Below are 23,871 nucleotides of genomic sequence, written 5' to 3'. Positions count from 1 at the left end.
GTTTACAGAGTCAGTAGTACAGAGCATTTCAAGCAAAAAGTCTTGACACAACTAGGGCAAACACGCAGCCTTAATAATAGGCTTGATTCCTGCCTTGCACTTAATTGCTCCAAGTTATGCAGCAGTCCCATCTTTCCTAGAAAAGTTAACATTTTTACGTCACTAAATCACTGAGCTGCTCCTTTAACGTGTTACATTAATCCAGAATATACTGTAATTTAGAAAGAACATCTTTTGTTTATTAAGCACAATTCCTATGATACAAGGCACAAAGCAGTCTATTACTTATGTACATGGCAATGTATGACTGGCTTCGTCATGCTGGAGTCAGGAGTTACCCAGCTAAATGCTTTACCCTGGTATTATACAGCCTCTGTCATGGAACAGTCTCTGCTTCAGTGAGACGGCAGGAGTCCTCCAAAGGCATCTCTGGTAGCGTTGTCCCGACAAACCGGCTGTTTTCAGAAGTACACTACACAGAGTTTTTCAGCGGTAAAAAGGGACTATGATAATTATCACCCATAAGTTTTGCTTATAGTAATGGGGAAAAAACTAGCCTACTATTCCATCAAAAACTACATTCATGTTTTTAATAAAGTGTGGATGACTTTACCTGCCTTTCAAGAGCACACCTTCTCAGCTCTCAAAGTGGGACTCTAAACTAAGTACTTCTACAGATTCTTAAACCATTGCTGCTTGTGTCCAGGTATGTGCAGTCAGTCTACTGTCTTCTGCGTGCTGGGCGGTGTCGCATCAGCAATCGTAGCTAAATAAATGAGGTTTCTATGCAGGATATGCTGGTACCTAGGAGAGGAAGAAACACGTGATCTGGGAAGTGTGTTCTCTTCTACCAAACTACGCACACTTTAATAGTCACTTTTGTAATCTGATCAATATTTGCTGTTAGGGAAAGAAACAGCAAACTAAAAATAATAATAAAAAAATCAGGGAACACACCTCCCTATGCTGGTTTTGTGCTAAAGCCCACTATACTGTGCTGAACCGCACTCCAACCAAGTACCTCTTATCAACTTTGACAGTAACCATGCACGTTAAGATCTTTATATGATCAAAATACCGACAAGCTGCAGCACTGCCGGAGAGCAGCTCTGGGGCAGGGGGTGGCACGGCTCCGCTGTCGGGCTGGTCCGACCGTGCAGCCGCCGCCATCCCGCGGGTCGCTCGCCTCCTCCCCGGGCTGAGGCGCGGAGCTGCTGCGGAGCCGCAGGCCGGCTGCCTCCTCCGCTCCAAACGCCGCTCCGCGTCTTACAGGCACGGGGCGGGGGGGGGGAAGGAAAGCCTGCCCGACAGAGCTGGTTTTCATACTACCACAGAACAAAAACCTTGACAAAAAGGAGCTGGTGTTATTCTATACAGAATATGGAGGTTCTGCTTTACAGATCTGTGGAGGTAATTTTGGGGACGCCTCCTAAGAAGCACAACCGCATTTTCTTTTCAGCGGCAGGAAAGCTCTGGACGCAGGAACGGCGTTTCGCTCCCCTCAGGGACCTGGGAACTGCGAAGCGCTCGGGCTTCCGCCTTGGCCCGGAGGAGGCGGCGAGCGGCCAGGCCGGGATGGGAGCCCGCCCGCGGGGACTCACTTACTGCACGCAGTCGGTGGCCCGGCCCTTGCTCTGGTACTCCACGATGCACCGGATCAGTTGGTCGTTCTCCTCCAGCAACTAGGGCACAGGAGCGCGCCGTCACCGCCCGCCTCACCGCCCGCGCCGGGGCAGGGCCGGCCTTACCTCAGCCGAGGCGGCAGGGCGGCCCGCGCCACCGCCGTACCCCCCGCTTCCCGCCGCGACCCCTCACGCCCGCGCTCACCCGCTGCAGCGTCTCCTGGTTCACCTCGGCTTTCCCGCGCAGCCGCTCCGGCACGAAGGCCACCGACATGGCGCCGCGGCGGCCCCGCGCAAAGGCTGACGGGAACCGTCGCCTCAGCACGTTTAGCTCCACCCGGGGCCCGGGAGGGAGCCGCAGGGCCTTCCCCCCCGCGCCCCGGGTGGAGCTAAACGTGCCCCCGGGAGATAGAAATAACCTCAAAAAGACTTATTTTATTGAACAGTTTATTCTGGTTTAAAATAAAATAAAAAATAATAATAAAAAAAAAAAAAAGTGGAGCGAGGTACACAAGGTGCTGCTTTCCCGGGCACCCGCCTGGCCCTCGCCCTTCCCCCCCCCACCGGCGGGGGGAGCCATCCCCCTCAGGGCCGCCGTTCCCCTCAGGGCCGCCATCTCGGGTCTGTACAACTTATCGCGGTTAACGCGACAGGGCCGGGACACCTCGCATAGTACACAGGGTTATCGCGACAGGACAGTGCGTGCCTCTATGGTCAGACACCTCAGCGGCGGTTCATTATCATGACTGGTGGATGCCGAAAGGCGGTGTTGTTGTTAACATGCAAAAACCATTACTAAACAATATCACTTAACTTCTACTTGACCTTAATAAGGAAACCAATTACAAAATACTTCCTTGTAGTGCTATACAAAAGTTATAAAATTAAGATTCTATCAACCACTTTTAAATATTCCGATTTTCCAACAGTGCAGTTTTCCACATCTTTTATCACCACTGAACATTTTGAAGATAAAGTAAAAAATAAAAAATAAATCAGCAAATTAGATCAAAATGTTTTAATCTTTGGATCCCTTTATTCCTGTGGCCTTCATATACATATACAGACACAAATGACCAGGTTTCTATTTCAGCATATCAAAAAGTTGTAACTAGTCATTCAGAATTGGCAAAAAAAAGTCCATACTATGTCATTTGTGAATTCATGGTCTGAGAAGCAGAGTCCCACTGTCTCCAAGCTATGGTCTATCAAAATGCAAACAACTTCAAACACTAAGAATTCTTTAAATCGCTTATGCCTACAGGTATTACAACAAAGTTAACATTTCAAGAATTGACAAATGGAGACATACTTTTGTCCCAGGCATTCCAGGAGATTCACTAACTCGTGTGCCTGGTCCATTATTAAAAAAAAGTTAATATTTATCACTAAGTAAAATTAATTGCAAGTTTTGACATACGAAAATTTATTTTCTCCTTATTTGAAAATATCTCCTTAATTTGGTCAAATCCTGTGATATGCCAGAAACTACAAAATCAAATTCTTGCAAGAGAAGCGAAGAGTGTATCCAGTTCCGTGTAGTGGAAGAACATTTTTCAAATCTTTATAGTCCAAATATAAAATCAAACATTTAAGCCTGAAAAGCTGCTAAAGAAAAAACCCAACTAATTCAGTGTTCTTCAGCATATCAATTTTTGCAATAACACAGTATGTTTGCCGACTTAAAAATGTTTATTCTTTAAAAAATTAGTTGCTTTTTATACAGCTATACAAAGTTTGTAATGTTTCTTTGGCAATGGGATATAATGGAATTTTACAACTATATAAAAAGTTTCCTTTGCCTAAGAAACAGTATTTACTGTGTGTACATATTTGACTGACAAAGCAAGTTTTCCTACTGTCCAGCACCCTAGTTGATAAAAGTACAACTATCTCAAAAGGGATATTACAGGATTTCCAAAAAACAACCTTCAGTGGATCAAAACACTCACAGTATCGACGGCCTTCTGCATACAATTGTCCTTACAACTTGAAGCAATTATCAAATACAGTTTAGTAATAAGAAAAATCCTTTCAGTGATGAAAAAATACTTAAACTCCATCGAAGTACTGCTTTATAATTAACTATACATAAGAAATTACTTATCCTTCTGTCTCAAATATATTTAATGCTCACTGTTTTCAAAGATGGCCATTTTTCAAAAGTAACTGCATTACACCCCTTTGAAATTAAATAGTTAAATCCCAGTGCTGGTGACAAGTATACAGCAAATTAACTTCATTCTTTGCAGAGACTGAAACTAATTCTCTGGATCAAGAAGATCTAGACGTTCACCCGGTTTCAGCTTTCTTGTAGACTATGCAGCAACTTTGTTGTCTTTCTAGAGGGAACAACAGTAGAACATTAAAATTAATTTTGCAAAACAAAAATCACATATTCATCTGGGCAACAGCACTGGACGAAGATGCACTGAGCTTCCCATCTTCCGCAATGGGAAACGAGACCTCCCCATGGGACCAGGTCAGCATCTGGCACACGCTCAGTGAAGCAGCTCGTCACTTTGACCAGACATGTGGCGCAACTCCTTCACACCGCCTCCTACTTATCTGGAAGGCTGCAAGATTCTTTCATTCAGAAATTCAAATCTTTGATCTTCAACCCCTCATTTCAATTCAGGCTCAGCTACCAAAAATGTCTTTAGATCACAGGACTAATTATTGCAAACAAATGATGGAACATCTGAGGGACAGTCAGAAATCCTCTGTGCTGAAAAAAGGCTCCCCCCCACCTTTCTTTTTTAATTGAAAATATTTACATCTTCAAACAGAAAACAGAGATTTTGTTTTGCAAAACCCTAACTGCTCATGCAGTAAACTACCAGAAAAAGTTCCTCTCTCCCAGTCAGAACTGAGAAAGCCTACGTTTACTTGCACCAATCTGGTTAACTGTATTTGTTACTGATTCTAAACAGTACACCAGTATTATTTCTCTTCCTGCCAGTATTATTTCTCTTCCTTAACAAGCTAACTTTAGAGTTGAATATACACGCTTAATGCCAAGAAAAACAGCTTGTACCGAAATTATGAAAAGATTTTGGTTTTGCAAGCAACTGAGCTCTGCTGATTCACATAATCTGTATGATCAATGAACTTCATAAAGAGAAGAACTGACCTTGTTTCCAAGAAAAAGGAAGTGCCCCTAAGGTAGCACTAGCACAGAATACGTTGCTTACTAGCTGGGGCTGACAACCAACTTCGTCCTTCCTCCGAGTGGCTGGTAGGAAGAACAATTAAGTTCTTCAACAGCAAACACAGAAATTGATGTCTTAATAGTGTTGCAAAAGCAACAAATCGCATAAGTCTGCTGTAAAGGAAGATTCTCCTTTTCAACCATCATAGCTCTTGCAGAACTAATTACTATTTCTATGCTTACGTGATGATGAAAAAATGTTTGTACATCAGGTTACTTCAGTCGGCAGACTTACACGGTGGCTTGCACATAACACTTAAAGAAACGTTAGGCTTCATTCTTATTTTACTAAAGTAGCAGTTCTTATTTTAATAATTCAAAAACACTTGCACTATGGGATGGACAGCGATCTGTTTGTTTGAGGCTTTTATGCCTTATCTCCCACAGTTCCTTTTTACTGAACGACTAGGTGGAAGACGACAATACTGCCTCAGCTTTCCCAACAGCTATTGGACATAACTATGTAAAGTTATAGTTAAAAAAGAATTGTGTAACAGGACCTTACAGAACTCAAATATTTTTTTTTATCTTCCTTTTTGCACAAGGTCATCACTATGCCTAAGTAACTTCAATTACTCTATTTTAGGGGTTATAGAGGATCTTAGAAGTCTACAGGCTTTGTGCTAATCCATTTGCAAAGAATTCAAAAGAGTTTGTTGCACACTAGAAGCAAGTTCAATTACTCCCTCTCAATCTTTACATTTTACAGTATTGCTTAGAAAAATGCTTGCAATTCACATTTTTAACACTTGTATTAAATCTGCACAACTTTCACATTTTTTTTTCCTCCTCAATTCCAGCTACAGAACAAGTATTTAGGGCATGTGAAAAAGGTAGCTTTTAGTTTTGGTTGCTGTCGATAATAAAATGATACCATGTAACTAAAATTTCAGCATCAATGGACTTTCAATTAAGTAGCTCACAGTATCTGTAAAATACTATTCAAGAAATTCTAGAAGCAGGATTTTTTTTTACCACTAGTTTCCAAGAGCTGTGGATCAGGTCATAGTAAGATTAAATGTATTTTACCCTATATTCAAAGTCAGCAAACTCCCTGCCTCCACGACCTCCTCTGAATCCACCACGAAATCCTCGGGGGGTGGTGAAGCCACCTCTTCCACCTCCTCGCCCTCTTCCACCTCGGAAGCCAATCCCCCCTCTGCCTCTGTACCCTCCACGGCCACGATTGGGACGCAGTGGTATTCCAAAGGTCTCTGCATTTAATCTTCTTTCCTCAGCCCAGGTGGGTCGCCGTTCTCTGCCACACAAAGGGAACAAGATTGTTTTAAAACACACTCCAGAAGGAAGATACATTAATCACATTGTAAACCTCCAGATTATCCCTTCTGCAAGAATCTAGATGTCTGCCACAGCTCATTTAACTCAACAAAAAGGGATGTGTTACAGTATTGTTAATTATATATTAGTAATGCTGCAAGGATTTCCCCTATCGAAAGACAGTCTGTATTCTCTGCACACAGCATCATATAAATAAAATAAGTAGATAACAGCTGTCTGTAATTTAGAACAAGAAACAGAAAGTAAACGTTTGCAGTTACAGATGTTACTTCATCCAGCCATCGGCACAAGAAAACAATCCCCTCTTCTCCCCCTGCCCTGGTTTGAGGTAAAACAGGACCAATTTTGTTCAGTAACTTCACTATAACCCCATAATTCAAAATAGGTCAGCAATCTGCATCATCTTGACCAACAAAAAGGCGACAGCAAAAGATAAGCTTTCCTTTTCCTGAAACACTATCTTCCCATTCAACAATAATACTGGCCAAGAATTATTTAGTTTACTCAGAACCCATTACCAAAGCACAGTCATAACTGATTTAACTAAAGTGGTAATTTAGCAGCAAAACAAAAAACTCACTTTAGTAAATCTGGAAAGGAGATTCTAGAGTATGTACATTAAGTTCTAGAAGCATGGTTCTAAAAGAACATTCGAAAATGTCTTCCTACTAATGTATGGCACTTGCCCACAAAGAAATTTTGTGCTTCATATTCCCGTTTTATTTTTGCCCACTGCACATGCAAGTAAGCTGTACTCCTTTCGGTTCAGAGTTGACTGGAACGAGTAGTGCTGGCTGACACTACCTTATGACATGAACGGGCAATAAGTAGACTAACAAGCTTCCACTTGCAGGCCGTACCTATTGTCATCACAGGAGATGTTATCAAAGAAGGATTTGGTTTTGTCATAGTAGCAGTTGGGTCCAAGTGGATCTTCTTCATCCGCATTCCCTTCACTATTTTGGGTATCAACCCCTGAGTCACCTTTGTCTTCTCCATTTACAGGCTTCTCTGGTTTCTCAAGTTTATCTTCTGGAAAATAAAAGTAAACAGAAGCCTTCCAGACCATCATACTACACAGAAAAGCACTGTTAACTTATTCCCAGACAGACAAAACTACACCGAATGCTCAAAAACCCCTCCAAAATTTAATGTGGAAGTCAAATAATTTGACACACAAATTAGGGTATTTGCTGCAGCTGTCTGGAGGTTTGATATCCTCTATGTTCCCTGGGGGTTTAATTAGCAAAAAACCCTGCGGTAGCATGGATTTGATAGCCATCTATTTTATAACCTCCTAGCTACCTCCTTTCCAGACTTAAAAGCTCAGTCATTCCATGTTTTTGCTCATGCCTGTTAGCCTTCTCCTTTGTCTTCTGGCTTTGCTGCTATCTCCGTTGAGACACAGGGCCAGCATTCAGGATATTAAGCTGTGAACTGATTTTATGATATATTTCTTTCCTAATAATGCCCGAAGTTCAACTTACTGTTTTGACTGGTACTTAAAGAGAAGCTGATGGTTCAACAGAACTGGCTATTATGATCTTACAGTCTCATTCCTAAACGCTTACAGCTTAAATCTCATGATGCTGTGCATAAACTTCAGATAACCAGCTCAACCTTTCCACAACACGCACACAAAAGAACTACCACTGTCTCATAAAATATTTCTGTAGCTCTTTATGGTTATCTTTCCCTTTCCTCTTTGTTGGTCTGAAAAAAATTAGTATCAACAGCATTTTAAAATGGTTCAGAAAAACAGGGAAGTACCAGAGAACAATTCCCATGGGACTCTACTGGTGTTTTTTCTCCACACTGAAATCTGACCATTTTTTCATACCTTTTCTTTTCCACCTTTTAGACAATCATTTACTGAAATAGGGAACTCCCTATACTAACCTGTAACAGTTTTGTCCAAAAATAGCAGCAGTGTAATGAACAGGTGGCTAGTCACAAGAGAATGAGGTAATTAAAACAGAAGCCTGCTAGAAAACAAAACTAAAGTGCTGGCAGTATGGATCTAAACTACTCCTGTGTTTCTCCGGAAGAGGGTAAAAGCAAAGAAATGATAAAAGCTTTCTTAAATTTAAACTCTCGTGCAAACTCCAGCCAAGTTCTGATCCCAAACTAGTGTTTTTGTGGTTGCTTTTGGTCTATTAGTAATTGAAAACATAAAATATGGGTTTTCTTTTATTGCATCTTTTCCAGAACTCAAAAGTAAACTCACACTATTGGGACTTCTGTTCAAGTAACCTGCATTTTTAGCCAGACTTGTTAGACCATGACATACAATATTTGCTAGTTAAATTTCTTTCAAACTCTAATATTTTCCCAAGTATTAAATTAACTAGACAGATGATCTCAGTTTACCTGTTCATTGATTTTACGTATTTTTTTAGTTTTACAATGACTGCAAACAAGACTTCGTACAATATGCCTTTTAAAAGTTGTTCTCCAAGGTAGCATTAAAACAGGAAAAAAGTTTTTCCATGCTGAAATCTAAAGCAAAAATTGGTTTACCTTTTAGTTTAAGTTTATTATGAAATTCTCTATCAATTTCCTCCTTGTTGAATTGTGCATTTGCACTTTCAAAGTCAAAGTCCTTCTCAAACTTCATTGGACCATCCCTCCTAATACCAAATCTTCCCCGGCCTCCTCTGTGACCTCCTCGGCCTCTCCGTGCTGAAGGTCCACCTGGAACTGAAAAGAGGGAAATTCTCTTTGGTTTTGTTTTGTGGATTGGCTTTTCTTTGAGGGTAGTGGTGGTGGTTGGTTCTTTGGGTGTGGTTTTTTGTTTTGTTTTTTAATTCCTGGGGTAACAGGTTCAGACTTCATGCATCCTCTTCCTGCAATTCTGTTGTTAAAAGTCCTGTCGGAGCAGCTTGTAATTTGTAAATTCACTTACAATAATTATGGCAGTGACACAGAAAGCATAATAGCACTAAACTCGGGTACTAGATAACTTTCTACAAGTCATTAAAAGCTTTCTGAAGAAGAGTTAAAATGTTAGTGGCTTTTCAGTCACGTATTTTTGTAGAAAGGTAACAGGTTTTATTTCATGCTATTGTGTTTATAAATCCATGAATACTGCTTGGTTTTGCATTTTTATTCAAATCAGTTAATATAGAGCAACCAGAAGAGATTTTCTCTTTAACGTTTACTTTTTGTGCTTGTATTATTCTGACCCAATGCAAAGTTATTGTTACCCATTAGAAACAATTACATGAAAGCATTCTAAATACACAAATTCTTTATTACTGTAATCTGAACTGCAAGTTTCTGGACGTTAGAAACAAAGTCCTAGCAGTTTGCAAACTACACACAATACTGTATTTTAGCAGACTTTTAAAAAAAACGTAATGAAGTCTGAAAACAAGGATAGCTATTTCTCAAAACAAGATTTACCAATTTGTCGTTTGTTTTCATTTCTGAGTTCATTTTCTGATCTTGAAACCTTGTGTGCTTCAGCTAAAGTTGGAAATAAAAAAATGATTTGTTTATCCAATTAAGTATTTTTTATTATACTTTTGTATATAGTTCAGATTTCAAAAAAATCCAAGCCTTTAAAAGCAAACAACAAGTTTAACTGGACAAAATGAAAAAAAAAATTTAGAATATATGCTTGACTTTAAAAACAAGTATCTATAATCCAGGTCTCTGCTGGCCAGTCTACTAGTAATGGACAGCAGGAAAATTCCTACACGTTACCCTTAAAAAGGGCATTTCATATGTGTGTGGAAGAAAATAAGCCATATGAAAATTATCCAAAGCTACCTCGTCTGTGCTCTTGATTCTCTAAGGATTTTTGGCTAGCAGACACCAAAGGTCTGGCTGGTACAGGACTCCTCCTCCCAACTGGTGCCGGAGTGGGCAAGTGGGCTGAAGCTGTTTGTACTGCTTGTTCCATGGTGGGGCTCCTTCTCAAATGATCTATCTGAGGGCTTGAACGACCTGGGGAAAACAAAACAAAACAAAACAAAACAAAACCCAAACCCAAAGAGTTATTTCTCATCCACAAATTCGAATTCCTGCTCTCAACTGATCTAGGCTGATAGGTTTATCTGCCTTACCAGTCAAGACAGCTGTGTCCAAAGAAGAAACAAATATTTCTGCACCCTCAGATCCACTAATCCAGAATGAAGGATATTTAGCATTTCCCCTTCCCCCAGTCTAAAAGAAAAAAATGGGTAGGACAATTAATCCCTACCAACCCATCCACAATGTGCATTTAGCTGTGGAATGAAATTTTTTGATTGATTCGAGGTAAAAATACTCTTTCTGCCTCCCTGGAAAGCCAAGTGGAAAGTGACTGTTCCCAAAGACGGAAATGCAGTTACGATACTGAAATTTCATTTCATCTAGCACACTCTGTAGTATGATCACCACAACATAAATGAACAGTGACAGCCAGTGCCAGGCTTAATGCAGATGAAGGAGCTATGGAAGCTTCCCCACAAAGTGCTGTTCATACATTTCAATTTGCAGCATGAGTGATTGGAGCCAGAAGCATGTTTTAAAATGGAGATATTTGATCTGGCCAGACAAGTTTATGACACCAGACAGGTATATCTACTAAGAAATTAGAGTAAGACTCAAGTCGCAGTAAGTAGAAGAAAAGGATAATGTTGTATCCCTTAGAAGAAGCTAAACAAAAGAAGAAAAAAAAAAAAAAAAAAAACAAAAAACCCCAACCACACCACACTTATGATCTACAAAGATGACAAATATTTTTAAAAGCAAACAGACACAGAAAAAACTTATTAGTGCCCTACAGGAAATTTTGTGGCAGAATGTACATTCATCTGAAGCATGTGTCATGCATTAAAACCTGTATGATTCTTGGACTTAATTTCACCTATAGAATAACAAGTTACTTTTTCAACAGAGAAACAGTAAATGTTCAGCATGTTTTTATTCCCCTTCAGTTAATGCAACAAAGTAGAAAATATTTTGGTAATCCACTCAACTAATGCTAGAAGCATTCCTAACTGGTATACAAATCTCAACTACAATTAGCAAAAACCCTGTTCACTGTAAGTAAAGCGATACTAGCCTTTTAACATGACTGCATAAGCTTAAAAATAGCATTAGGAATCTATCTTAGCATGCAATTTTACTTTTAGCAATGAAGAGTGGAAGAGCAGGAAGTAACACCTTTTGGATTTTGAGGAGCAATCTTAACACATTTGCATGAGAAGTGAGGCTAAGGGTGCTCAACATTTAGTTTCTTCTTTTTTGCCACTCAAAACGCATCAAGAATTTTGGGTTTGATTCTATTTTCTTTTTCCAGTATTACACAAACTACCCATACAGATGCTATTACTATTAAGCTGATTTAACTGTCATGTCACACTCTACAGGCAATCAGGTCTGCTGTTAATATTATTTATATAAATATACATTAAAAAAAATACCATTAGAAATAAAGATTTAAAAATTGCAGGCTGAAGGACTTCCAAAATCCATCAGCATGAAGTATCTTGAGTTTTGTCATGCTATCAATAAAACTAGTTATTGAATTTCCATATGCACCTATTTGCTAACATTATTCAAGTAAAATAAGTCCTTCCTCTCAATATAGATGCTTTAAGAATAACAACAAATGTGTTGCTAACAGTTACCCATGCAGCATAGCGAGATGTAGGAAAACACATTTTAAGAGCAAGTACAAAGGCTCTCAGTGCTTTCTGCTTTTAGCATTGGGTGTTTTCATGACAGAATTCAGCTGTTTGGTTAGCATTTCTGGCAACCACCTAAGTCACAGAGGCACGACTGGTCAAAAGAGATCAAAGAGTTATTCAAAAAGATTTACCTTGAGACATCTGTGTTTTTAGTGATCTTGCATCTGTGGTAAATGCAGAACCAACTGCAGTGCTTTGTGACATGCTGGCACTAGCTGAAGAGTCTGTTCCAAAAGATGTCAAAGAGCCGCCTGCTTTGAAAGAAAGAATATAGTTTTAAAACCTGGGTTAGACCTTTTTTTTTTTATTTAGCACTAAATGATTAATGAAGCCATATTAGGCAGTTACTCTAGAATACACATAAGTCCACCCTTCCCACACACTAAGTTTAATGTAATGTATATATTCGTAGTAAGTTGGTAAGACTGTAATATCTTGATGCTTTTTATCAAGAAAAGAAAAACAAAATAAAAGAGCACCGCTAACTTTAGTATCACAAATATTAACATAGCATAGTCATGGCAGCATCTTACAGAGTAATAAACAAATGTTACTGGTATATATTTCCACTTAACAACTTTTAAACAAAAATATGACTGTTGCGTCTTATTAACTGATACCAAGTTATGGCCAATTCTACAGTCCTCGTTTCGCATGGCTAACATTTTCAGAACCAGGAGTAACACTGTCAGCGTAACAATTACAAGAATGTTAACTTCCTATGTGAAAAACCTTTTAGGTGAAATAAGAAACTTTACAGGAGGAATGAAAGTTGGTTGGTGAGTCTCAGAGCGCATCTGCAGTATAAAGGAGCAACCAACTCATGCAGCTCACAAATACTTCAAGCACGTACTTCATGCCAAGCTAACACCTCGTGCTTTGCTGGAGCGCTGTGCTGGCACATGGACTGCTGAATAATCCAAACCCTTGGTTAAGGCACACACACACCACCTGGTCAACCTGCAATACTAGATGTCCACAGCACAGCTACAGATGGGGCTTTTGTGGAGGAGCTGCCTCTACACCACTTGTGAAATATAATGAATACACGATGAATGTTACAAAAATATATGAAAAAGAATGAATGAATTCAGGAACCTTTCCGCACTTGTCCCTCTGAGACAGTATTTAGTTCTCAATTGTAATTGCTTTGATTTGAGCTGCAAAGGCTATGAAAAACTCTACTTTTGAGCTGAACTGTGGGACTGATACAGATTGAGGACTCTGCATCTGCTCTTAGGGTTAGATGGAATTATAAACACTGATAACTGTCTACGCACATCCATGCAACTTCACTTACAGGAAAACACCAAATAATAAAAATGAACATACCAACTCCAACAGCGCCAAACTGCTGCCCCACCAGCGGGCTTGGACTAAACTGACTGTATGCAGGCATTCTGCCAAAAGGACCATAGGACCCCACAGACTGGAATGAAGATGTAGTCGAAGATCCTAGTGAAGACTAAAGACAAAACACACTTGCCGAAATTCATGTTTACACAAAAGGTAGGAGAGAGTTCTGCATGGCAAGAAACGCAGAAACTCTAAAACTACTTGTTAAATTTACCCTAACACCACTACTGTGGCTAATGCGTACAAAAGACCTTAACATTCATAAAGTTCTTTCTTTTAATATCAAGAATTTAACCTCTTTAACACACAAGCAAAACCAGCACAAAAATACTGAATTACACACATTAATCTGAATGAAAACTCAAAACAGACAACAGTTAGCAGAAAACATTTTCACACGTAAGGATACAGCTTAGAAAGTGCTTTTATCCTTCCAATATCACAAACGTGTGAAAAACAGTACCACGACATTTTGCAATCTTTTCCTTAGAACCTCAGATACTAGACTCCCTTGTCAAACTCATGTCTAAGTTTTTGTTGGCAAACTTGGAAAACATCCAATGCTTTTCCCTGAAGTTTCCAAACCCACATGAACAATGAAAGACCCAAACGTACTGGAGGAGGGTGGGGTTATTACTATTACTGGGGTTAGCAGTATTCAGTTTCACAGCTCTCAACTAGCACTGTCAGAAGGAGTTGCACTAAGTTCAGCAAAAGACCTTAGAGGATTGCAAGAGTACTTTGTAAGGAAGTATCAAGAGTTTTATCTTATGGAACGGTGAAACGTTAGAAATGTAAACACTTACATGGACTTATCAAGTCCCATTTGAATCGAGATCTTCCATCTTGCTTTCAGGGATGATTTTAAGACACCCCACAAACACAATCAACAAGCCAACAAATTTCAGAGATCAAAAATCATTGTCTGGCAGTACGTTTACTAAGAAATAACAGATTAACTAAACCCAAAGGCTTCAAGTTTTAAGTTGCTTTCCCTTCAGCAACCAAGTATTCCCTTTTCAAATAACTGTCCTTTAGTATGAAGCCTTTTTAAAAACACATAACTAGATGAAACACTTTTTAGTCATAAAAAAAAGGTTGAAAATTAAAATCCAAGTGAAAACAAAATAAACAAAATCACTAGTGATTTGGGGAGGTTTCAGCATCTACTCCATTTGACTTATACCAAGTCTGACCTTTCCAAGAAGCCTTGCATATCCGTCCTCCTAAGCCAAGTACCCTTCAAAACGTACTTTTCAAAAGCATGCCTTTCAAAAAAGGCATCAAGATCTACCAAAAGTCATTAGCTGTTTTTGAAAAAAGGGCAGCTTTGGTATCCAGTGCATTGGGCTAGAGTTAGATTTCAACCTTGATTTTCTCAGTTAAAGACACCATTCAAAAGAGGAAAATCTTTCCAGAGTTCTTTACATTGGGTTGTTAACTTCACAGCAACATGTTAATTTTTAAACAATCAGCCAGAGAGTGCTTAAAGCTACCAGCTTATACCTTCAGCAACACACATGTAAACATGTTTTAACATACCTGAACAATGGCAGGGTCCTGTGGCAAAGAGCACTGAGGCTTTGGTGGCTCACAGACAGTTAGGTCTTTAATGTCACTGCCACGGAATATAATATACTCGAAGACTTCATCACGAGGTGGTATAGGTCTATCAGTTGGTCTATCTTCTGTACCAAAGGAGCGAACTGTAAAATTGGAAAGGGAGAAAAAAAAACAAAACAAAACCAGCCACATTCAACAAAAATGTTTCAAATACACTGCAGAGACCAACAGCTTTAAATAAAAAAAAATAAAATTTTGTTGAGAAAAACACCTTATTAAATAAGCAGCATATTCTTTGCCATTATCAACTGCTCAGACATAAACAAGTAATTTGATCTTACAAATTTCAGTTAAAAATCAAGCAGAAAGACACCTCTTCTATTCCTTACTGAGACACCACTTACTCAACATGTGAGCGATAGCGTATTTCAACTGTTTTGTGAGTATAAGGGGAAGCAGCAAAGCAGGTTTTTGCTAAAGTTAATGCTTTCTGGATATTATAGCAAGGAGAACACCAATAAAGGCTGCTAAGTCCTTATCAAGGACTGAATCAAGGACTATATGAGTTTACATACTTCATGTTCTGCACTTGCAAATCAGGAAAAAAAAAAAAAAACACTCTAATACCAACGGAAACTAGACTATTAATAATTACCAAAAGCAAACTATTTCTCAATAGATTCAAGGTCTGAATTAAGATTTTAAAAAAAAATTAGGAATTCTGTGGTATGCATAGACAATTTCCACTAAGCAAAATTAAGAAAACTCACTAGGGCATAACTATCTCCTGAAGTAGGCATGCAGAGAGTGCAACACACCAACACATTAAATTTACTGGTACATACTCAGCTGAATTCCAACAGTTTTCAGACTGCATAGTGATGAAGCTTATCATGCTTTTCCCTTTGCACTACATGTAATCATTTTACTTGCACTACCCTCTCCAAGACCTTTCCTTACCATAAGACTGCCAACCTGAGGTGAATAAAAAAATGAAACAAAGAAAAAATCTGAAGAGCTACATCTCCAAGAGCTAGAGTTTTGTAAGCAAAACCTAAACAATGAATTCAAACCAGAAGACAAAAAATGACAGTCACGTTCTACTGAACATCAACTTGCGGCAGCTTTAACAATCTCTCATGACTGTCCTTGCTCTAGCCTTTTAAGAGGTTTTAATTTGCTTTGTAAGGTACTACGGGTTATGCTGAGAAGACATCTGTATTTTGCTTTAATTTACCAGAATCAGTTTTCCCTCCATTTTCAGACGCATCAACAATTTGGAGACATCATTAGGCACTTATTTGCAGCCATAAAACCATTAGTCAAGAAAATCAGTTTCCTGTAGAGCTGTATAAAGTGATACCGAGTCATTTCTCAGGCTGCACCATCTTCCATCACTGTTGCTTCTTGTACTGCATAAACAGAGCTTATCAGTCAAGTATTACAAATCTTTTTGAGAAGCATAATTCAGGGTAGAGATCAACTCCACACTACAATTAAAAATAATGTTAAGAGGCTACAATTATTTTATTCATACTTATATCATCTACTGAGCTGAGTTTAATCAACTTTTCTATTTCTGTGCATCTGAAAGTCTGCTCTGAATGGTACTATAAAATGTAAGTGCTGTAAAAAGGCATATGCTGTTAAGCGAATGTTAATCTTTTGTTATAGGAGAAATCTGTCTTCTCTTCTTCCTCTACAGAAAAAAAACAGATATCCGAAGCTGAAGAATTTGCAGATATTAACTCAAAGTAATACAGAAAAGCTTAACAACATTATCAATTGGTCATGTGTATTACTGTCGTTCATTCTGTTGCTTTTTATTTATTACACCTTTCTGTTTCACTGTCTTGACTATGGATCCAGCTTCACTTTTTGGCCACCCTATAAGTCTATTTATTAGACAACTAGTAAACTACCCTGGCCCTTCATTTAACCTGCTGTCTTGGTAAGTATAACCAAAGCTGATTTTGTATTGGTTCTCTCTGTCCCACACTGAAATAGTTGCTCTCATAGCCATTTTGTCTACAAAGGTGCACGAAAACAGCTAGCGCGTGATCAGTAAGTTACTGAAGTATTTTACTTTCTAGCTAAAGTGAAGGAACTAAGCAGTAGCAACACCACAAAAAGGGTAGTAAACTAGAGGATTGCATCTCGCCTTTAGACAGATATAAAAATCTGATGAACTATGAAAGAAATCCGCTTTGAAAGTACTTCTCTTTTAAGTCAGAGATATGCTGCATGGATAAATATTTTACTACTAATACCAACATCAGAAGATACATATAGGAACAGTTTTAACACCTGGCAGTTACCTTTCTCCATTCTAAAACAATTAAAAAAAGCGATGAACCTAACTGTCATCTAATGACATAAGAGGTAAAGGGATTTTACTGTATGTCAAAAAGAATTTGTCTTTCTCCCCATCATAAAATTACAAAGACATCAAAAGGAAGTATTTTCAATACCAAAAATTAGAATTAATCTTTAAGACGTCAGCTGCCTATGCAACTACATCAAGACACTGATAAGGTCGTCAATCGTTTTGCAATAAAACACATCGAAAACTGCTACTAAGAGTTTGGGTTTTTTTCTCTACCACTCCATTGCCCCAAACCAAACTAGTTTTAGTGCAATTTTGTGCAAAATATAAAGACAATTTTGTCCAATGAAAATTAGCTCTGCTGGATACGGGTAGGCAAACTCCTCTGCTTTGGGGTTCAACCTTCCCCTCTCACCCCAAAGCAACAAAAATAACCATCCCCAAGTCTAATTTCCTTCTAAAACAAGGAACCAGAACTGCATGTGTGGTGATGCAAGAAAGCAGTTTAGTATAAGGGCTACTCAATGTTTTTGCGGTGCCTATACCAACTAGGTCCTTCAGACAGCAGTACAACATAAAGAATTGGATGTTACTTTTAATATTTTGCAAAGGGTCAGCTATCTTTACAGTTTCTTCTCTTCTAGCCTGGATTAGGATTTAATATAATCTGAGCTCATTACAATAAAAAAGTCTAATATTAAGGTGGCCAATACAATAGGATTTTAGAAAGAAATAGCTTTTACCATAGTTTTGCATAATCAGAAATACTAAGTTGCCAGAGTATCAAAAAGACAAGGTACTGGAGCAGCAGCAGTCTTAGAGCTCTATCCAGCTCTGTCTCTTGGGGTATTTCCTTGGACTACATCCTTTCTCCAGAACAAGGTGCAGTGGTTCATATATAGCAAAATATTAAAGAGTGAGAGGAAATGAAAATAAGCATGTGAAAGATAACATAATCTTATAACACTTAACAGGACTAAATGGTAAATCCATTTCATCTTACATTGTCAATTTTTTTTTTTTTTTTTTTTAAATGAGCTAAACTGGCTCTAGCAAACAAAAAGGCAACCATCACATGTTAAAGGCAAACTTATTTTTTGTCAGTGTAAATACACTTGAGCAGCTAGCCGGAAAGAAACTAACCCTGTTGAGCCTAACAGGATTCATGTATGTCACTTTATGCCCAAGTAGTTCCATCAACTTCATATTAAAGTGCTGCGAGCAAATTTTCATACAGATTTTGACTGACTTCAATGTTACTACTATACTATATTTTAACGCATGTTTCTATATTACACTGCTATGGCATCCAAGGAAAACATTGGAACTTTCCTTATCAATTAACAGAAATTATTACCTGTTGATGAACACAGAAAAATACTTTGTTAATCAGAAGTCAAGCTATATATTCTACCAGCAAAAGAGACTGTTTCCATATAACGTGAATTATTGCAAATACGTAGTTCAGGCTCTGTACGCCGCACTGACACAATCTTATCAGCCTTATTTCATATGTAGCATACATACACAGAAACCACTCTTTCCCCACTCTTAAGGCACCCACGAGAAGCATGACGACTAAAGTGAGACCACCACTACCAGAACAAGTCATTTCAATTGCCATCTCTCTTAAAAACATCACAACCCTTTCCCTGTAAACATGCTCAGATGCCTGCACACCACATTACAGGGACAGTATTGATGTGAAGGAGCCAGCCTGTGGCGGGCTCATACCTTCAGAACAATTAGTTCAGACTGCATTCCCTTACTCACAGGGGTTGAGAGTTAACTGGGAAAGATATGACAGAAGTAGCCAGGAGTGGGCTTTGAAAATAGGAATTTCTCTGCTGTGACACACTATGCATAGGGTTGGTTTGGCACAGATGACATAAAACCTCAGGACATGGAGGGAACATGTCACTTAACTCACTAAAAAAATAGCTTCATAAAAATTTTATAAAAATTTAACGCTTCCATTTCCTGCTCCCACCCCTGAACTAGAGGAAACGCTTAAGTCAAGCCTTTTGCCCAATTAATATTTTGTACAAGTCTAAAAGAGAGGGAAGTTCTCACTTTCATGTGCCATTAGACTATAGAAAACACTATCACAGATAGTTGAAAATGCCAGAAGTTTAACTACTACTTAAATTACTGAAAGCTATTTCATTAATATCTATTAATTATAATGGTTCCAAACGTAACTCACAATGGTCCAACAGCTGATAAGTGAAAACTGATGCATTAGACCACAGTGTGTATAGACAGTATATCATTTTCTGTTTCTTATACTCGCATGCCTCAGGATTTCCTGCTGTTGGCAGGGAACAAAGCCTTTTCTGACCCAACGTGGTTGTTCTTACACAGCTTACCTACATTACAAATCCATCTCTCTAAATCAGTGCCTTGAAGTAGAAAGGCATTACGTATTACTAGCATGAAAAATCACACCTAGTTTTTAATGCCGCAACATGTAAGGTCAAGTGTGATCAGTCATGATTATTCTGTAACTGCCCCCATGTAGGGCAGCAATTACTTTACAGCGAAAAAATTTTGCTCCTAACCGTGGCTTGCAAACACCTATTCTTAAATTGGTTGGACTTAATGATGTTTAAAAAAAATTAAAAAAAAAAAAAAAAATCAAGAACGAATTAGAAGTATGAACTAAAAGGACATTCCAAGTTAATTTGACTTGAAATTTGAGAATAAGAGTGGGTGGGGTTTTGTTCCAAACACTAGCTCTGAAAAGCTGGCAATCAAAAAAACCAAACACATATGCACCAATAATATACAAAAACCTCAAATAATTGTACAGCTTGCTTAATATTTGGAATCTGATATAGATGGGAGTTTTCACTGTTATTTAAATAACAATACACTTTAACACTTTGAAAGGATGCATTGCTTTCCCTTACCAGACTCCAGCTTAGGATAAAAATGGTACACTCAATATCTGAACAGTTGCTGTCTTCCTCTAACTCATGAGACAGAGGCCACAACATTTGCTAGTGAAAGGATCACAGCTTTGTAATAAAATGCTGATTAAAGAACTATAGGATATTGCCTCTCAGTAACCAAAGACTATAATCGAGTATCTTGTTGGCAACACAAAAATCTTATTTCTGTATACAACCGCAGAAGATGTAAGATAAATTAAGACATTCCACATGTACAACTTCATGAGATTAAACTCAGGCTTCAGTTTAGCCCACTGAAGTCCTACTGTTAGGCAAATCTGTAGTTATTCAAGAACAGACTCTACCTACTTTTGCACTTTACGTCATAATCTCAGTGATTTCAGTTAGGAAACAAGTAATGACAGACTTGCCTGCACTCAAGCCAGGTAACAGTCACATGAAGCCAGCTAAACAGTGGAGCAACTGAAAGCATCAAATCATCTTTTGGTGCTTTTTTGAGTCTCTTTTCAGGCAGAAAAATTTACATTTGTGGTAAAGACCCACGGTAAACAGTTCTGGTTTGACTTCTGGATTCACCACAGGAAGAAGAGATAACTATTACCAGATCAACATATTTACAGCTACAGACAGTTCAGAAGGAAGATCTGCTTCTTTCACATACAGACCTGGCTGCAATTAACCACACTTTTCACCTTACATATATGCTATCACACCACATTCGCATGACCTAAACCTTCATTTATTTGGAAACTTGAATACTCTAGAGTTGAGCATTTTGTTCATGAGCACAGTGAACTATTTTACAGTCTAATATGGTTGTTACCAGCTTACATATTAATCTCCAGATTTTTGGTTCCAGGCAGCCTAGAAATACTGGTTTATTCTCTTCTGAATCATGACACTATATTACAAAACACACATTCTTCAGCTAACTCAGCCAAGTTTTATTAAAGCAAATGTAATGGTTTAGATTTACATTTCTGATGAGAAAGAGTAGATTAGATTTGTAACTGTAGTTTGATCTACCTTAAATACATACACTTTGGCAGATATGCCATAACATGACTTAACCACTGTTGAGAAGTCATGCAAAATCAGCTTGGTCAGCACTAACTCTGTCTAATTTAGGGCAAGATTATCACAAGCTCCTCAAGGATGGGATTCTTGTAAGTGCTTTTGTACCAATCAACAATCACAGCATGCAACCGGTATTTCTAAGCACTTCTTTCTTAACCACAGTGCTCATCTTTTTCTCATATAAACAAATACTAGCTGTCCTTTTTAAACAGATAATGCAATTCCAGCAAGGTAATTTAACCTAAAGGCATCTTTAAAAATATGTAAAAATCGCATCATGAAAGTTAAACGCCCCATAAATGAACTATGAAAGCCTGGGACCAAGCCTACTATAAGACGTTTCAAAGCACACATATAAGAATTTACAAAACAAAGCAATCTATGTCTTAAATAATTATCAGGGGGTGGGGTGGGGGGAGCTTAAAGTGACATGTAACACAAACAAGAATTACCAAAAGGCCAATGTGAGGTGAAAAGTATCAGCTCCACAGACCAACTATTATATACACCAACTATGTAAAACGCAACAGATTGTCGTTATGCTAGAATGCTAAGCATATCATATCAAATAGGAACTGAGGTTCGGAATACTCTTAATCCCAAATATTTAATTTCCACAAAGAGCAATTTTTCTCCTTACGTAATTGCTGGATAAACTCTCTGCTTTTATATATGCATTTAGATTATTTAGTAATACTTCACGGAGTCAAGAAGTATAAAGTAAAATACCACTAAGTTTTGCAGACTCTATTATAAAGAAGTCATTAAAAATCCGACTTAATGTTTTACTGCACATTCACTGACATGGCTAATATAGTCGTGTTGAGAGTGCATTATCACGCACAAGAAACAGTGAAGTCTTTCTGGTGCCTAGTTTCAAAGATCCTCTTTTTTACCCCGTCTCTGACTCTCTTCTCAGTAAACTTGTCTTCCTAACTTTCTTATACACACACACATATATATTCTCCAGCCAATAAATTCTCACGCCAGCGTCTCTACTCAATTTCGGTTTATACAGTGCCGTACTGCTACCGCTGAAACGAAGGGCTCACGATCAGCCTTCTTTGTTGATAACCTAGCACCCACAGCATCCCCTTTCGACCCGAGCTGTCTCCGATCCCAAAATGCAGACGAGTTCAGTCGTACGCGGCCCTGCACGCCTGGAATTCTTACGATGGAAAGAAATCCTCCTTCCAGCCTCCCCCTCCTACTCCCTTTTACGCACTAACTCTGGGCCGCTTCCACGGCTAAAGGTTTCACACTTTATGCCGGACTCCTTTTCGCAGCCCCTCATTAAATAACGTTCCCTGCTCCTTTCCGCGGCCGCTCCGGGCTGTCCGGGCCGCTCCCCGCAGCCGGGGGTGGCAGGGCCCTCCGCCGCTCTCCCGGCCCTTTGCTCGCTTCCACCGCCGCCGCTGAGCCTGGCGGGCCGCCACAGCCCCACCGCGGACGCCCCGTCTGCGAGGATGGCGGGACGACGCGCCCCCGGCCGAAACTACGCGGGCTGCTGCCAAAGCTCGGCCGAGCCCCCCCGCAGCTGCCGCTGGGCCGCTGTAGCCCCCCCCCCCCTCGCACCCGGGGCCTCCTCCTCGCCACGGACGACTCTGCCGCGGTTCCAGGTTCTTGCTCGATCCCCGACGGGCCCTACTCCGCCGCCGCACGCACAGCGGTCCCGCTGCCCTCCCGCCCCCTCCCCGAGGTGTCGCTGGGCCGGCAGGGCCTAGTCCTCTGCTCCGCCAGCTCCTTACCCTTGGCCAGCGCCACAGTGGAGTTTTCGGTGTCGATGGTGTACAAGATCCCTTCATAGCGGATCTCGGCCTTGGAGATAAGGCTGATCTTGCTCCCGATGTAGGGCGTCCCCCCGCTCATGGTGCTGGCTCCTCGGTCGGGGACACCCCCCGCCTCCTCCTCCTCCTCCCCTGCCGAGCGCTCCTGAAGCCGGGCACAAGCGACTAAGCAAGCCTGCTTGGAGTCGTAGTAGGCGCTCTACTCCTCCCGCTTCGAGCCCGACCTTCCGCCGATCCCCCAGCGACGGCTCTCCCTGCGCAGACTCCCTCAGCACACCCCACACCAACAGCGCCCTGAAGCTCCCAACATGGCCGCCGCCTTCATCTTCCCTCAGAGCCGCCTCCCCCTCGCTCCAGCCGCGAAATGGATGCCGGGAGGGGAGGAGATCTCGCGAGAACTGGCGGCCGGGGGCGGCGCGGCGCGGCGCTGAGGGGAAGGGGTGGCCATTTGGGCCGCCTGAGGGGAGTGGTGTAGCGGTCTGGTGAGCCTAGAGCGCTCTGGCCCGCTTGGTGTCTGGAGCGCGGTTTTCCCGGCGGTGGAGCGGCTCGCATGGCAGATCGGGCTCGGCTGTGCCTCGTCGCGCTGTCCGTGCGGCTGAGGGGCGGCGTGCGGGGCCGGCGGGTCCCCCTCAGCGCCCCGGGAGTCTGAGCCCGCCGAGGTTGGAAACCCCCCGCCCGCCGCGGCCTGGGAACGCCGGGGGATGCGAAAGCAGGTTGGGTGATGTGGGGTTTTCGGGTGTTTTTGAGAGACGCCCAAGCCACCAAGTATTGAATGCTAAACTCTTGTGATCCCTAATAAGAAATTTAGGATCCAGTCATGCGGAGAGCTGTAAAAGTCTAGGGGATGGTAACTATTTAGTTCGTATTTCAAGGGGCATTCCGTTTTGCTCGGTTGGCAGTGTTGAGATCGTCGGATCTTGCAAAGCAATACAACTGTTGATGAAATCCTGACTAAAGTGTGGAATTAATCCTAAAAATATATCCTTTTAGTGCAAGTAAGCACCGAAAAAACCCCAGTTATTTTGAGATTGCAC

General features: G+C 40.3%; 2 protein-coding genes across 5 annotated transcripts; both read right to left on the bottom strand.

The window, feature by feature from the left end:
* Window positions 1–217: 217 nt before the first annotated feature.
* SS18L2 (SS18 like 2) lies at window positions 218–1,935 on the bottom strand. Its single transcript, XM_082489189.1, has 3 exons — window positions 1,828–1,935; window positions 1,606–1,682; window positions 218–804 (listed from the first exon to the last, which is right to left on the bottom strand). The coding sequence occupies exons 1-3, from the start codon at window positions 1,894–1,896 to the stop codon at window positions 717–719; spliced, it is 234 nt and encodes a 77-aa protein (XP_082345315.1). The 5' UTR covers window positions 1,897–1,935; the 3' UTR covers window positions 218–716.
* Window positions 1,936–2,638: 703 nt separating this feature from the next.
* LSM14A (LSM14A mRNA processing body assembly factor) lies at window positions 2,639–23,171 on the bottom strand. Of its 4 annotated transcripts, none has more exons than XM_082489416.1 (10): window positions 22,799–23,171; window positions 14,712–14,875; window positions 13,146–13,278; window positions 11,945–12,067; window positions 9,907–10,083; window positions 9,538–9,600; window positions 8,653–8,832; window positions 6,993–7,164; window positions 5,863–6,091; window positions 2,639–3,964 (listed from the first exon to the last, which is right to left on the bottom strand). In XM_082489416.1, the coding sequence occupies exons 1-10, from the start codon at window positions 22,917–22,919 to the stop codon at window positions 3,941–3,943; spliced, it is 1,386 nt and encodes a 461-aa protein (XP_082345542.1). In that variant the 5' UTR covers window positions 22,920–23,171; the 3' UTR covers window positions 2,639–3,940. The 4 variants fall into 4 exon arrangements, with proteins under 4 accessions (XP_082345542.1, XP_082345543.1, XP_082345545.1 ...); XM_082489417.1 differs by having other exon boundaries at window positions 11,945–12,064; XM_082489419.1 differs by lacking the exon at window positions 22,799–23,171 and adding an exon at window positions 17,802–18,580.
* Between the last annotated feature and the right edge of the window lie 700 nt (window positions 23,172–23,871).

This window comes from Vanellus vanellus (assembly GCF_965231255.1).
Source record: "Vanellus vanellus genome assembly, chromosome: 12".
NCBI classification, from domain to species: domain Eukaryota; kingdom Metazoa; phylum Chordata; class Aves; order Charadriiformes; family Charadriidae; genus Vanellus; species Vanellus vanellus.
This window is presented reverse-complemented; position numbering and strand designations above follow the sequence as displayed.

Coding starts and splice junctions, on each gene's coding strand:
- SS18L2 (XM_082489189.1), bottom strand. CDS start 1,896: ATGTCGGTGGCCTTCGTGCCGGAGCGGCTGCGCGGGAAAGCCGAGGTG. Junction 1,683..1,827: donor ACCAGGAGACGCTGCAGCGG/GTGAGCGCGGGC, acceptor CCTGTGCCCTAG/TTGCTGGAGGAGAACGACCA. Junction 805..1,605: donor CGGGCCACCGACTGCGTGCA/GTAAGTGAGTCC, acceptor TTCCTCTCCTAG/GTACCAGCATATCCTGCATA.
- LSM14A (XM_082489416.1), bottom strand. CDS start 22,919: ATGAGCGGGGGGACGCCCTACATCGGGAGCAAGATCAGCCTTATCTCC. Junction 9,601..9,906: donor GAATCAAGAGCACAGACGAG/GTAGCTTTGGAT, acceptor TTCCAACTTTAG/CTGAAGCACACAAGGTTTCA. Junction 8,833..9,537: donor TGAAAACAAACGACAAATTG/GTAAATCTTGTT, acceptor CCCTCTTTTCAG/TTCCAGGTGGACCTTCAGCA.